Source organism: Aspergillus brunneoviolaceus, assembly GCF_003184695.1.
Source record: "Aspergillus brunneoviolaceus CBS 621.78 unplaced genomic scaffold BO95scaffold_33, whole genome shotgun sequence".
In the NCBI taxonomy this organism is placed as follows: Eukaryota; Fungi; Ascomycota; class Eurotiomycetes; order Eurotiales; family Aspergillaceae; genus Aspergillus; species Aspergillus brunneoviolaceus.
The window spans coordinates 194,019-208,043 of NW_020290763.1; the positions used below are offsets into that span (position 1 = coordinate 194,019).

Below are 14,025 nucleotides of genomic sequence, written 5' to 3' on the forward strand. Positions count from 1 at the left end.
TGTCTGACCGCCTTTAAACTTGTATCATGAGTGGCTCAATTTGAAACCTACCGCCCATACCCCTCCATTATGGGGATTGGTTGCTTATAAACCTCATTCGGATTAGGAAAATGCCGGCAGTACCCGTGACCCTGACCGTACCAACCTAGTAGATATCTTCACCGCCCCATAGTTATCTCGCTCGAATGCTTTCCGCCCTTGCAAGTTATGTCTCGGCGACCAAATAACTTCGAATATGGTGCTCATCTAATATTGCTATGGCTGCTGATCATACAGCGCAGCCTAAATAATTTTAGCAAATTCAAAATACATGCTCGTTCGCTTTCAGGTAAGTTGCTGGCGGGTTTTATCAATTAGTACTAGCTTCATGTTTTGTCATAGTCCTTTGTATTTGCAGATGATGGGGACTGCAGGTCATCTGCTGACTATCAGCCAAGCACACCTGGGGCTTCCCTTTTCTTCCAAATTCCGTTTATGCTTCTAACTAGTCATGATCGCCTCAGGAGCTTGCAGATCTGAGTGCACACAGACAGGCCTTCTAATTCATTAGAAGCTTGAGTCCTTCTACCTGTCACGTCAATACGATTTCTTAGAGAATTTAAGGCGACCCCAGTTGAAGGTCTAGGCGTTCTAGGAGTGCTTCAATTCAGAAAAATAGTGTGGTGTGACGACGTCAAACCCCGGCTATTCTCATATCATAAGGCCCTCGCCGCCATGGCTTCTACGCAACAGACAGGGGTTTCAGCGCCTCCCTCCAATGTGGAATCTTCAACAGTGCCCTCTGGGGGCGCACCGCTCGGTGGGTCCCTAGCAGACACAAATGTCAGATCTTCTCCTGCGCCGCCTAGTAATGCATCAGTACAAGCCGATAGTACAAGGTCGAAGCGCACAAAACGGGATAGCCGCAAGAAGCGCGAGGCTAGAGCTCTGGATCAAGAATCACAGCCCACCAAGAAGAGGACTATTATTGTTCAAAGCACCGCGCTTCCGAGTTCGGACTTAAGCATCTTGCGACCTTTGTTGCTTGCTGAGCCTCGAGCTTCGGATTTATTGCCCCCGCAACCTCGTCAGATGAATTTTGTGAACACAAAGAAGTCAGAGGTTACGGGTCAGAGATGGGATTTTTATGAGGTTGTCGACAAGCTTACGAATAAGAATGGTTTCCGTTATAGCTACGCAATTGCCGACCCAGCCTTTCCACACATCAAGTATCGACAAACTGATGTCTCACCCTACCATGCTCGGTTTAGCTTTGAAGACTCACCCGCTGCGATTCTCTTCACAAAAGATGCTCGTGCTGTAACGACCAACGAGCCTTGGCATACTGCACGAGCCAACGTGTGCGCGCGAGAAGGATCTTACTATTATGAGGCGCGCATAGTAAGTGGTGTTGTGAATGATTCACCGCCAGCTTCAGTTGGAAACACTTTAATTCCTGCACGAGGTCATGTCCGTCTCGGATTCGCACGGAGGGAAGCTGATCTTGATGTCAATGTCGGAATAGACTGTTACGGCTATGGTATACGTGATGTGAATGGCGAGGTGGTCAATCGAATGCGTTGCGAATACTTCTTTCCAAAAGGCGAGTCCATTCGAGAAGGGGATGTCATTGGGCTTCTAATCACGCTGCCCCCCCTGGCCCTTCACAAGAAAATCGTTGAAGGCACATATGAGCCCAATGCCCATGGTGATGCTTCAATCACGACTTCAGACCCACCGTCCGTCACCAACATCATCCGTGACCGCATTCCGTTCCATTACAAGTCTGATTTCTGCTGGCAACAATCAAATGTTTTTCCCACGAAACAACTACGGGATTATGCATTCAACCTTAAAGAGACGCCGACATTCGGTCCGCCTTCCCCGCTCAATGGCGAAGATGCATCTTTACGTACCCTTCCTGGTTCCAGTATCACAGTATTCAAAAATGGAGTGAAGATGGGCACTCCCTTCAAAGAACTGTATGCATTTCTCCCTCCCGCGAGCAGATTGGCCAATGGCACCAATAATCTGGGAATCGGGGAGCGTGAGAACGCCGATGATGGGATGATCGGTTATTACCCTGCTGTTAGTTGTTACGGTGGAGGTGCTGTTGAATGCCGCTTCGATGGTCCATGGTGGTTTGGTCCACCAGCCCATACCGAGAGCAACGAGCCAGTGTACGGGATAGGAGAGCGATTTAACGAGCAGATAGTTGAAGATGTCATCGCCGATATCGTTGATGAAGTGGAAGCCATGTGCGTTTGGGGCGGTGTGGATGGTAATGTTGTTGGCAATGCTGAAGTCGATGGGTCTGGTCCTGGAGCAGTTGTCGGGGGCTCGGAGGTGATGAGGGGGGGCGTGGAGATTGCCTACGAGTCTACTATACCATCCGATTCTAGAGTTCATGATGCAACTCTAGCCAACGTCACTAGCCACGAGCCCGCCACTCTAGGGGACCATGGCCCAGGTCACACCACTTCTGAAAATGTAATGAGTCTTGATACTGCGGGTACACTTGATCTGGGGACACAATTGTCTGCGGCACTAGACACCGCGGCGGGCGATGAAGACGTGGAAATGTCATGAACGACGAAATTCGATTCGCATCGCATGATACCCTTTTGCATGATATTTGTATTCAAAGACATGGACCTAGTCACCGAATTCGAAGGTCCTATGTCGAATTTCTTGCGGCAATGGCAAGGATATACACACGTATGCTTAATAGTCAATAGTACTTACCCCAAGGCTGCGTCAGCGCTCACAAAGCTGGAGTGGTGGTCTTTATCTTCAGATGGGAATCGAATTGATGTAGTGTATAAGTTTCTTCGATCGAATCTTAAGTCTATTACAAGATTTCCTATTTCTAAAGGCGCTCGTTGGAGAGCAGTCCGGCCACTTCCAAGACTAGGGCGTCATCACCGTACTGGCCTATTATTTGGACGCCGGCCAAGCTCTCAGTGCTTTCGTCCGTGACCGGGACTGAGGCAGCTGGAAGACCTGCCAAGCTGGCAGGCACTGTGAAGACATCATTCATATAAGCATCCAAGGGGGGGCAATTGGCGCCTTCGCCAACAAGGTTCGACAGAGCTGGCGGCGAAGAGGGTGCCGTCGGACATATCAAAACATCAACTTGGGCTTGGCTGCCCTTAAAATTCACTTCATCCCCATCAAGTGGACGAGGCATTAGTGGATGTTTGGCCAGGAAAATCGCATTGAAATCTCGCTGTACGAGACGACGAATGCGCTGCGCCTGTATGAAGTAGTTGTCTATAGCGCCGGCGCTTAGACTAAAAGCCCCAAGTAAAATTCTTCGCTTGACTTCGGACCCTAATCCCTCGCCTCGCGTTCGTGCATATAGATAGCTGTTCATCTGAGGATGGTAGTGGTCACCATTGAGACTCGTTCCATAACGAACGCCGTCATATTTAGCCAGGTTAGAGGATGCTTCAGCGGGCGCAAGGACATAATAGGCTGACAAGGCAATCTGGGTCGTTGGAAGAGACACAGGGTGGATAGTATGTCCCTGCTGTAGCATATGATTCAGTGAGCGAGACCAGGCACGTCGTACGGAAGGTGCCAGCTCAGAAATGTTGTATTCTACCGGAACGCCAATCTTGAGGGAATTTGTCGTCGTCCGAGATGCAAGGCGAGGTGAGGCGAAGTGGTCATCGATCCGCGATCGAGTACCAGGAGATAGATTAGTTGGGTCGCGCGGGTCGTGCTGGTTCAGTATGTCTGCGGAAGTTAACAACTTCTTTGAGGTGATACGTTGTGAATACGAGAATGCATACCAAATACATCACGTACACTAGACACCTCTCTCCCGAAAATACCCACTGTATCCAATGAGTTCGCATAAGCGACTACCCCCCAACGGGAAATCAGTCCGTAAGAAGGCTTGAAACCCACTATCCCCGTGTAGGCGGCAGGGAGCCGAACAGAGCCCCCCGTGTCAGTTCCCAGTGCTCTGTATGTGTGTATATTGTTAGATGTCGTCCTCCATGACCCGATGGATGCTTCGATAGAGACCACACGTACGTGTAACATTGTTCTGTAGCAACAGCCACCGCACTGCCCCCCGAGCTTCCGCCGGCTGATAGATCTTCTGCATTGCGACTGCGGTACATATTTTTGACGGGACCGAAATAGGAATTCACCGAGTGCGAGCCCATCCCAAATTCATCAAGGTTCGCCTTCCCGGCCACAATGGCCCCAGCATCCTCCAATTGTTGGACGATAGTCGCATTGAAAGGACTGGTAAACTTATCTAGAGCTCTCGAAGCACATGTGGTTGGAAGTTCGCGTGTACATATGTTATCCTTGATAACCACTAGCCGTCCATCTAGCCGTGACTCAGGTCGACCTGCGCAAGTATGAGGAAAAGAAGATCAAGTGACGTTGTCAAATATTGGTGGTACCTTGTGCGCGCCGCGTATCTGCCCCTCTGATTCGATCCAGCCATTGGCCTGAGGAGTGCAATGTACTGATTAAGGCATTTAAAGCGGTGTATGAATTCTGGTTGGCGATGCATCTCTCTGCTTCGCGCAAGAGGGAGGACATTTAGGATTTAGTATGATACAGTGAGTTGGCTGCGTTGTGAAATGAGAGAATGCGGAGAAGAGGCGGAGACCAACATAGAGAGGGCAATATTTCCGAGTGAACCCTTTACACCCTTTGGATGCGCCGAGCGGTGAGCATTGCCGAATTCTGTATCGGTAAATACCTTACCTGTAGTCGACAGCTCTCTCTGGTACCTGAAGACCGAGAAGTCTCTCTCCGTACTGCTTGTGTATGTGTTTCCAGTTGTTTTAGTTCAAGAAACAAAATCTAAACCGCAAGAGATCTGAGTGATACGTGCACGGGTTGACAGCTTCAGATGACTCAAGCTACAATAAAGCTTGCGATTACTCCGTACTGTACATAGGTCAGTTGATTTAAGTACACCCGTGACAGTGTACAGAGTACGTATTCCGTACGGAGACTGCAGCTGGAAAAGTCATACCCGCAACGCTGTCTCTCCAGCTCCGTCGGCCCGAAGAGGAAACGACGTCATGCACATGCTATCTCTTTCTTTCGCTCTCCCTTCCCCTGGCTTTGCTCTCTCCCCCAGGAAACCGACGAAGTGCTTCAGAATCATCTACAATATATCACAACGTGAGGATTGACTCTGTACGTCACAATATATCACAACTTGAGGATTGACTCTGTACGTCGGAGAATATTGTTCGACCCTGTCAATATGCTCTCCAACAGCTTGGTACGGTCAGCGTTCGGTGCTTCCCGCAGCCGCGTCGGAGGACTGAGTTCCAGAGTCAGAGTCTCTGCGTCGCTCACTGCGCCGACGCAAAATCAATGGCAAGAATTCAATTGCCGTCACTCAGTGGAGAGCAAAAGGTGGATCTCGGTCTACGGGTACACCCAGGCTAAGGCCCTCGTTTATTCTCGTTACGGGGAACCTAAGGATGTTCTGCAGTAAGTCTTGTCTATGCCCCGTGCCCCAGGGCCTTTCCTGGCTCATCGAAGCACGCAAATGCAGGACCGTGGCTGAGACTTAGCTTAAGGCTTCACAAGCATTCTATATCGGCGCCCCATGGAACCCAAGTCAACCTTCGTCTACTTGCTGCTCCGCTAAATCCAGCTGATGTGAACCAGATCCAAGGCGTCTATCCGAGTAAGCCACCCTTCCAGACATCGCTTGGTACACAAGCACCGTGCGCTGTAGCCGGTAACGAAGGCGCGTTTGAGGTCATCGCTACGGGCTCACATGTCACCAACCTCAGCAAGGGAGATTGGGTGGTAATGAAGCAGACTGGACAGGGGACCTGGCGCACTCACGCTCAGATGGACGAGTCTCAACTGATCAGAATCGAAAATAAGGAAGGCCTGACCCCGCTTCAGATCAGTACCGTCAGCGTGAATCCTGTGACCGCGTACCGGATGATCAAGGATTTTTGTGACTGGGACTGGATGCGCGCTGGGGAAGAATGGTTGATTCAAAATGGAGCAAATAGCGGTGTTGGACGAGCTACCATCCAACTGGCGCGAGAATGGGGCATCAAAACACTAAATGTTGTGCGGGAACGGAAGACGCCCGAGGAGACCGAAAAATTGAAGCAGGAACTGCGTGACCTGGGCGCGACGGCCGTAGTGACAGAAGCCGAGCTGCTCTCCGGCGAATTCAAGAATCTTGTGCATGATCTTACACGCAAGGGGAGGGAGCCAATCCGGTTGGCCCTGAACTGCGTTGGCGGGAAAAGCGCGACTGCGCTAGCCAAAACGCTTGCACCGGGCTCGCGTCTAGTCACATATGGAGCCATGTCGAAGCAGCCGGTTGCCCTGCCATCCGGTCTGCTCATATTCAAGGATCTTGTTTTTCATGGTTTCTGGGTCAGCAAATGGGGCGACAAGAACCCACAGCTCAAGGAAAACACTATCAATGATGTGTTGCAGTTGACCCGGACAGGCAAGTTCAAGGATATTCCCGTGGAGGAGCTTAAATGGCGTTGGGACACAGAGTGTGCGGAGCTTGTAGGGGGCGTGCAGGAAACACTCAGTGGCTTCCGGAGTGGAAAGGGCTTGCTCCGGTACGAGGCAGAGGAATGAATCCCGCATAGAAGTGTGAATTTACTTATGACAGCACCGAAGCGCAAGCTTGAAATTCGGCCGTGACAATCGTGCAAAGCTAGTCAATCTTGCTTACATGTATAATAAAATTGTCGATCCACTCTCCCAAGGGGTAACTTTCATTATCATGTTCATATGAAGGTCTCCTGAGAAGAAGCCCTTCCAGCAAGCTACGAGTGATACTGAACAATTGATTTCTTGCTTTCCAGTACAGAAAAACAAGGAAGCTATGAGATCTGGCGATCTACGATGGCGCATGCCGTCTGTCAATTTCGTAGCTCCAACACCCAAGGAAACGGAGGCCGTCAAGCATCATATTCTGCATCGGTCAATGTGTCCGGTCACGAAATTCAGTTCGGATCACAAAGACCCGTCTTCGCAGCCCCAGTTCGTCTTGACCCAGTTCAGAATCAGGCTTGTTAGACTAGTGGATGGCATGTAGACGTCACTGTCTCGCGTAAAATCCACATCAAGGCTTGCGAACTTGGCCGCTAGAGCTACATAGGGCTCAATAAAATCGATGTAAACCAAATCCACCGTTTCAGGCTGGTCAGATGCGGTCGGAGATACCAGGGATTGAATGCAGTTTGGTACTCGATAGAATGTGAGAGGAGAATGGACGGTATCATCACCATCAGTCCCAGCATCATCGGTGGTAGTATACCCTGGAATTAGGTTAGGCCCGGCATAGTCCTTCATTGAAAGTAAAGCCTGGTCGGTAAGCGAGCCTGGAGCGTACCATCCAGGGCGCAAACTCTCGCCACGGTTAGCGTCTGCATGTGCTGATTGCTCAGGCGGTGCGAGTGGCCAGGTCGGTAGACCCACATGTTGACGCTGCTCGGTCATTATTTGAGGCTGTTTGTTGAGTACCTCGACCACGAACTTCGCTTTGTGGTAAGGAACATCTTTGACGTAACGGAAACCACTGGAAAAGGGGGAGACAATATATGTTGTATCCTGGGTGAAAGGGCCTCTGAAAATATCGAAGCGAATAGCCCCCGTATTAACAATAGCAAGCGCCGGCTTGCCAGTACGTGACTCATCTTTTAGAGAGACTGAGAGCACTTCTTCCTCTAGCCATGTGTATATATTGTTCTCGTGAGGGTACTTGACGCGTGACATCCAGAGATCCCTTGGAGCACAACCGTGAATTTTGTCCAACTTGAGAGCGCTTCTGGATTGTTGGATAAGTAAGGATACATTCCGGCCATGCTCCGTGTGGAATGTGCCCTCATCCAGGCCGGTGTGGTGGTAGAATGAGAACAAATTGTTATCGATATACTTCCGACTAAACTTAGGCGCTGCCAGGGCGGGCTTTATGTGATGTTTGCTGGTGGACAGCCCATCGATTGACATGAAGCCAATAGTTTCCATGAAACGGCCACTCGCAAGTCCGTAGGCTTTGGAGTCGTACCGCACATAATCCCGAATGTGGTAATGCCCCCCAAAGAACTGGATAGGTGTATCCCACCGGATAGCGCGGATCTCCCGGTACACAGCATCATATTCAACGGAGCGCACAGGGACATGACCAAGGACAAGAAAGAGGTCCACATCTTTGTCTCTAATGGCTTCTTGGAACCAGTCTTCTTTGATAGTCTGCTCTACAGACCGAACAATAGTGTTGTTGTCATTCTTCTTAAAATTGAACAGAAAGCCGAAGGCAATGATGCGAATCCCTTGGTTTTGCGTGGTAAATTTCTTAAATCGAGGCGCCAAAGGAACGAATTCGTTAATTGCTGGGTGTAGAATATCGATATTCGATGCTAGGTAGTTTCCACGGAAGTTGGGAATAGTGGTGAAGAACTCTGCTTGGGACGTCGTCCGATTGTACAGCTCATGGTTTCCCGATGACAGAAGGTCTATGTGTTGTTCTCGCAAGATGTCGGAGAGGTAGACGCCCTTGGGCTCCGAAGAATCATACAGACCATTACCTTCGACTCGATCACCTGTATCGATGACCAACAGATCTGAGCCATCCGATTCGGCTTTGTCACGCATGCGGGCGGCAAAAGAGATGTAGTCCCCCCAGTCCGCCGCATAAGAGGGTCTAGCACACGGGTACTCAATCAGCAAGAACCCATTTGGTAAAGCTTTGAAAAGGACATCCGAGTTTCATACTCTTGTAAGTGTCCAGCCAGCCAGCCGTGGGTGTCTGTAGTATGTAGAAAGTTGAGTTGCCCCAATTCTAGGTCGCGCAATGGCGCAGCGACAGGGTCCGGAGCAGAGGGCTGTAGTGCGCAGACGATCGAGGTAAAGGGAGAGGACGACAGCAAGAGCACTACAGCTGCTGCTGCAAAAGAAGTATGGGTCATGATGATTTGACCCGGACGAGGTGAGGATAACGAAAGTAGTATGTGAGTGATGAGACCGAAAAAAACGAATACTCTGTTGAACTCCGTCGTAATGTCGGTGTAGTAGTAATTAGCTATTGTACTATACTCAACTCCGCCAATATACAAACAACTCCGAAGAGTCAATACTCCGGGAAAGCCTTATCGCCGATGGTTCCCTTATCGGCAGTCACGCGGAAATTCCACGGAACGGAAGAAGGCGCCGGTGAGAATATTAACTTAGTCAGCCAGCCCGGGCCCAACAGTCTTTCTCGAAGCTCTCACCAAAAACCACATCTCTCATTGAACGAAAGATTCCCGTGTTGGACAAGTTACGAGGCTCTTCAAGGTGCTGTCCGATTGCTTCTTCTAGTCTGTATCCCTCCTCTCGCTTGGCCTAGACCATTGATCACTTATTCTAATCTCCTCGTCCAACTCTCCAGTTCGGCCATGGCTGCTCCCCGACTTTTCCGCCCAGCAGCTCGTCTGCTTTCCTCGCGCCTTCCCTCAACTCCTCTTCGCCCGGCTTTCTCGCAAACTACCTGCACACCTTCCGTCCTGCGCTTCCGGGGTTACGCCACCGAGACTGGTACCAAGGAGGTCACAGTTCGTGATGCTCTGAACGAGGCGCTCGCGGAGGAGCTTGAGGGCAATGAGAAAACTTTCATCATGGGCGAGGAAGTCGCGCAGTACAACGGAGCGTCTGTAAACCCCTTTTTCATCAAATTTGCTCGAAGCTCCCCAGTCTGACCTGGCTCAAATCTTACAGATACAAGGTGACGAGAGGTCTGTTGGACCGCTTCGGTCCGAAGAGAGTCATCGACACCCCCATCACGGAGGCTGGCTTCACTGGTCTCGCTGTCGGCGCTGCTCTTGCCGGCCTGCACCCAATTGTGAGTCTCGATCAATGGAAGCTAAAGGCGAGCAAACGCCTGACGCGCGTGCCTCACTAACTTGCCTCTTTCTTCTTTCTAGTGCGAGTTCATGACCTTCAATTTTGCCATGCAATCCATCGATCAGATCATCAACTCCGCTGCCAAGACGCACTACATGTCCGGAGGAATTCAACCTTGCAACATCACTTTTCGCGGGCCTAATGGATTTGCTGCCGGTGTTGCTGCTCAGCACTCTCAGGATTATTCTGCATGGTACGGTAGCATCCCTGGTTTGAAGGTTGTTGCTCCCTGGAGCGCCGAAGATGCCAAGGGTTTGCTGAAGGCTGCCATTCGTGACCCCAACCCCGTTGTTGTTCTGGAAAATGAGTAGGTCATCCATTAACAACCATCACATCAACTTTTGTCAGTGCTGACAGAGGTCGACAGGCTTCTGTACGGTCAGGCCTTCCCCATGAGTGAGGCCGCCCAGAAGAATGACTTTGTCCTTCCCATTGGCAAGGCTAAAATCGAACGCCCTGGCAAGGACCTCACCATTGTTTCTCTCTCCCGCTGTGTCGGCCAGTCGCTCAACGCCGCTGCCCAACTCAAGCAGAAGTACGGTGTGGAGGCTGAAGTCATCAACCTTCGTTCTGTTAAGCCTCTTGATGTGGAGACTATCATTCAGTCCCTCAAGAAGACCGGCCGTATCATGTGTGTTGAGTCCGGTTTCCCCATGTTTGGTGTCGCCTCTGAGATCCTTGCTCTCTCCATGGAGTATGGCTTCGATTACTTGACTGCACCCGCTGTCCGTGTCACTGGTGCTGAGGTCCCTACTCCCTACGCCGTTGGCTTGGAGCAGATGAGCTTCCCCCAGGAAGACACCATTGTTAACCAGGCCGCCAAGCTGCTGCGCTTGTAAGATAGTCCGGTCTTCATGAAGAACAAGCGCTGTTGAAGAACAACCACAGATAATAAAGCCTCGTGTGCCTAGCACCCTGTGATTGTTGCCAATCACTCCCAATATTCCATCTCGCCCTGCCTTCCCATCTGATCTGAATTTTGTACGACTACACAACAGAACCAATTCCAATTTGCATTGTTAGACAACAACTCATGATGACCTAGTTCCTATAGATCTCTTCATGCGCTGATGCTTCAAAAATTCTTTTTGTAGTTGTCCAGTCACCAAAATGTACCGTTAAATGAGGATGCCATGCCTTATACACGTTGATATTCACAGTTAGGAATTTGCTCTACCAGTATGGTGGAACGAAAAGGCCGCCTGCAGAACATGCTATGCTAAACCGCAACCACGAGTGGAGGGACAGGGGACATACTATGGGTAACCGAACACCACCTAAACCATATACAGTCATATGTCTTGTAACGTTTGAAGCGTTGCATCTGTTCAAACAATTTCTATTCCAGCTCGATTGTCCGTCCTACTCCCGGCACATCCGTGGTAGCAACCTGTAGGGTGATAAGGATTATAATAAATCTCATCACCGGCTTCGCATTCAGTATCGCTTTCCTCTTGTCTATCTTGGGGACTGGGACGTTTCGCTGTCGTTTTCCGAGTGTGACTGCTCGAGTATGCGGATTCCGGCTTGGTGGAGTCTTCATGATCATCGTCATCCCCTCCTAGAACGTTCTTCTTGGTAGGCGCACCTGGGGCGACGGGTCCTTTTACTGCCGTAAAGGAGCTTTTGAAACCTCCTTTCTTGAAGCCTCCCCCGCCGTCAGAGTTGAGGCCGTTTCCACCACCTATTCCGGTTGTCGAGGGACTCTTTTTGTGGGTGTCTAGTACCCTTAAGCCGGCTTCCGCATCAGCTTTCCGCTCTGCTCGTCTTGCTTTCTCCGCAGCGTTTGGATCCCGGGAAAGCTGTTTGAGATCCTGCAGGCGCTTGCGGTGCTGATGATCATATGATGATATATGGGCTTCATATTCGGGGTGGCGGGAGTAGGATTTGTTGCACAGTGTGCAGGTAAACGAGTTCAAGGCTGAGCGCGCCGAATCAGTCTGGTAAGAAGCAAGTCGGAGACGCTTGTCAACAGAAGGCGACGTGGTAAGCAAGGCATTAATAGCCCGGGGGGTGTCATACCTTGGGGGTAGGATTGGTGAAGCCGCGCTATCGAAGGAAGTTCTGTCAGAAAAAAAAGCCCTGTCTTCAATTGCTCAAGGATCGCTCCCCGGATCAAGACCCGTTAGGAAGGAGAGAGGGTGTCGCGGGCACTTGCAGGCGCCATCTTGGAACAAGATGATGATAGCGTAAGAGCACTGTACTCTGGATCACTGGCAACTGCAACCAAGTGGAAAATCTGCCAAGTCTATCTCAAAATCTGTGAGCACTGTTAGGAGGGTAGCGCTAGTATGGAAGGATGTCGGAACTCGCTCTCTGATGAACGTATGCATGAGTTCGCATTACCATCATCGCAATCAACCCAAACATGTATCAGTAGGAAATACGGACCGACGTCAGATGATACCTTCACATTCTGTTTCGTGCTGTTGCCGGAAAAAGATACGCGTCACCGGTCGGTTCGGCTCGGTACGCGTAGTTTAAACGCCAATCATCGTGCTACAAATTATGCATGTACTGAGTACTGTACTGTACAGTACAAGTACTGTACAACTATCCAGCTTTCATCCCAAAGTGACGTCTGTTTTCCCTCTCCTTCTCGAAATTTGTCACTGAAAATGGAAATCGCCCACGTTTAGTCCCACGGAATAATGTGTTGAACAATTGATATCTCCCTTTTTTTGCATTGCCACACATATCAAACTAATTCCGGTGCTCTTGTCGCCATGGCGTCTGCCCCAGACGGCCTCTCGCACAAGCCGGAGGACATCGACACCCGGTCACTCATTTCCATGCGAGAAATCGACCCTTCTCCAGTGGAGGATGAGTTCCCAGGCCTTGAGAGCGGCGAATATTCCCCGGAGTTTCAAGAAGCGTCTCGAGATTCATTGGGCCGGAACATAAGCGCACTGTCGTCTCTCGGCCTAGGTCTCCGCGGGCATAGCTGGGATTCATGGCGTACGACTCCTCTGTTGCCTTTTCATCTTAGCCTTCCGTCGCGATTGACCCTGCGTGGACTAACGCCTTGCTTTCTGAACCTCAGTATCTGCATTCCAACGATACTCGACGTATCCGCCTAGCTTATTTCTTGCTCTGCACGTTGCTAATACCTCAATACTTCCTCTCGCGACCCGCTCCGTAAGCGCAAGCGAAAATTATCTGTTGCTCACCAGGCCCCTCTATCAATCCCCGTCACTCGAACATGTTGTTCTGACTGTGCCAGTTTTGGTTCATGTCCTTTCTGGCATCGCTCTGCGCAATATCCGCTCCTCACGGCGGGCCCGACTCTATGGCGCAGAAACCCGGTCCCAGCGGTATGCGCTCACGTTCTGGCCACGGATGAGCCTGCAGGCACGCTTGGGGTATTCACTCATTCCGTTACTTGGTGTGCACGTCCTCGTCAATCGTATTAGTCCGATCCTGGTCGACGGAGGAAGCTCGGGAGTGGGGCTGGGCTATGTGGCTCACGGCATTGCGCGGTCTCCGATTTTCTGGAACATATATTATCTTTGTTTTGTCGCTGTTGGGGTATGGCATTTTGTTGGTGGGTGGGCTTCCTGGATGGGCTGGAAGGTCACAACCCTCCGGAAGCAGCCCAATTCAAAAAAGGGGTCTCTCGAGGGTTACCTTGGCTATACTGGAAGTGAGCAACGATGCCGCAGACAGAAGAGAATGTGGTGGACTGTAAATACGATTGCTGCAGTGGGAGCATCGATCTGGCTGGCTGGCGCTCTAGGAGTCATTGGCCGTGCCGGTCAGGGCTCTGGGTGGGAAGCCAGTGGATGGAACGATATCTACAATCAAGTTCCCATCATCGGATCCTGGATATGAGGAGTGCCTGCTTGTTCATGGATTCTGTGTATGAGATTGAATGCCTTTGGACATAATGCGACCTGGAAAGGCTTGGTACTTATAATGATGATGATGATGATGATGATGATGATGATGATGGCGATGACAATGACAACGATGGTACAATAGATCCCCATGTTCCAAGTGCCTGACATGAACGTTGTCTTACATAGACTCTCTTTGATCGGGCTCAGGGTGCTGGGTATCCTGAGGTGTAAGAGTGCCCCCCCACCCCGGGCCTTTTTCTATTTTTGCGCGCGGCGCCGGGAGCTCGTA

At 50.6% G+C, this 14,025-nt stretch overlaps 7 protein-coding genes across 7 annotated transcripts; 4 read left to right on the forward strand and 3 right to left on the reverse strand.

The window, feature by feature from the left end:
- Nucleotides 1–239: 239 nt before the first annotated feature.
- BO95DRAFT_442743 (SPRY domain-containing protein) lies at nucleotides 240–2,789 on the forward strand. Its single transcript, XM_025586502.1, has one exon. The coding sequence runs from the start codon at nucleotides 715–717 to the stop codon at nucleotides 2,566–2,568; it is 1,854 nt and encodes a 617-aa protein (XP_025442380.1). The 5' UTR covers nucleotides 240–714; the 3' UTR covers nucleotides 2,569–2,789.
- Nucleotides 2,790–4,837, reverse strand: BO95DRAFT_442744 (glutamyl-tRNA(Gln) amidotransferase subunit HER2). The gene is made up of 4 exons (XM_025586503.1): nucleotides 4,404–4,837; nucleotides 4,024–4,348; nucleotides 3,777–3,952; nucleotides 2,790–3,720 (listed from the first exon to the last, which is right to left on the reverse strand). Exons 1-4 carry the CDS (start codon nucleotides 4,543–4,545, stop codon nucleotides 2,849–2,851), a joined length of 1,515 nt encoding a protein of 504 aa, XP_025442381.1. The 5' UTR covers nucleotides 4,546–4,837; the 3' UTR covers nucleotides 2,790–2,848.
- Nucleotides 4,838–4,937: 100 nt separating this feature from the next.
- BO95DRAFT_514391 (enoyl-[acyl-carrier-protein] reductase) lies at nucleotides 4,938–6,588 on the forward strand (the record flags this gene model as incomplete). The annotated part of the gene is made up of 2 exons (XM_025591673.1): nucleotides 4,938–5,457; nucleotides 5,547–6,588. Exons 1-2 carry the CDS (start codon nucleotides 5,225–5,227, stop codon nucleotides 6,586–6,588), a joined length of 1,275 nt encoding a protein of 424 aa, XP_025442382.1. The 5' UTR covers nucleotides 4,938–5,224.
- A 190-nt stretch (nucleotides 6,589–6,778) lies between these two features.
- BO95DRAFT_130417 (metallophosphoesterase family protein) lies at nucleotides 6,779–9,057 on the reverse strand. The gene is made up of 2 exons (XM_025580505.1): nucleotides 8,731–9,057; nucleotides 6,779–8,659 (listed from the first exon to the last, which is right to left on the reverse strand). Exons 1-2 carry the CDS (start codon nucleotides 8,922–8,924, stop codon nucleotides 6,970–6,972), a joined length of 1,884 nt encoding a protein of 627 aa, XP_025442383.1. The 5' UTR covers nucleotides 8,925–9,057; the 3' UTR covers nucleotides 6,779–6,969.
- A 169-nt stretch (nucleotides 9,058–9,226) lies between these two features.
- BO95DRAFT_389131 (pyruvate dehydrogenase (acetyl-transferring) subunit E1 beta) lies at nucleotides 9,227–11,089 on the forward strand. The gene is made up of 5 exons (XM_025583574.1): nucleotides 9,227–9,314; nucleotides 9,386–9,643; nucleotides 9,712–9,835; nucleotides 9,918–10,204; nucleotides 10,265–11,089. The coding sequence occupies exons 2-5, from the start codon at nucleotides 9,393–9,395 to the stop codon at nucleotides 10,734–10,736; spliced, it is 1,134 nt and encodes a 377-aa protein (XP_025442384.1). The 5' UTR covers nucleotides 9,227–9,314; nucleotides 9,386–9,392; the 3' UTR covers nucleotides 10,737–11,089.
- Nucleotides 10,868–12,267, reverse strand: BO95DRAFT_496324 (putative C2H2 finger domain protein; the record flags this gene model as incomplete). The annotated part of the gene is made up of 3 exons (XM_025590857.1): nucleotides 10,868–11,837; nucleotides 11,920–11,946; nucleotides 12,244–12,267. 3 exons carry the CDS (start codon nucleotides 12,265–12,267, stop codon nucleotides 11,226–11,228), a joined length of 663 nt encoding a protein of 220 aa, XP_025442385.1. The 3' UTR covers nucleotides 10,868–11,225.
- A 218-nt stretch (nucleotides 12,268–12,485) lies between these two features.
- Nucleotides 12,486–13,945, forward strand: BO95DRAFT_413536 (MCP1 family protein). Its single transcript, XM_025584287.1, has 2 exons — nucleotides 12,486–12,855; nucleotides 12,941–13,945. Exons 1-2 carry the CDS (start codon nucleotides 12,624–12,626, stop codon nucleotides 13,726–13,728), a joined length of 1,020 nt encoding a protein of 339 aa, XP_025442386.1. The 5' UTR covers nucleotides 12,486–12,623; the 3' UTR covers nucleotides 13,729–13,945.
- The last annotated feature ends 80 nt before the right edge of the window (nucleotides 13,946–14,025 follow it).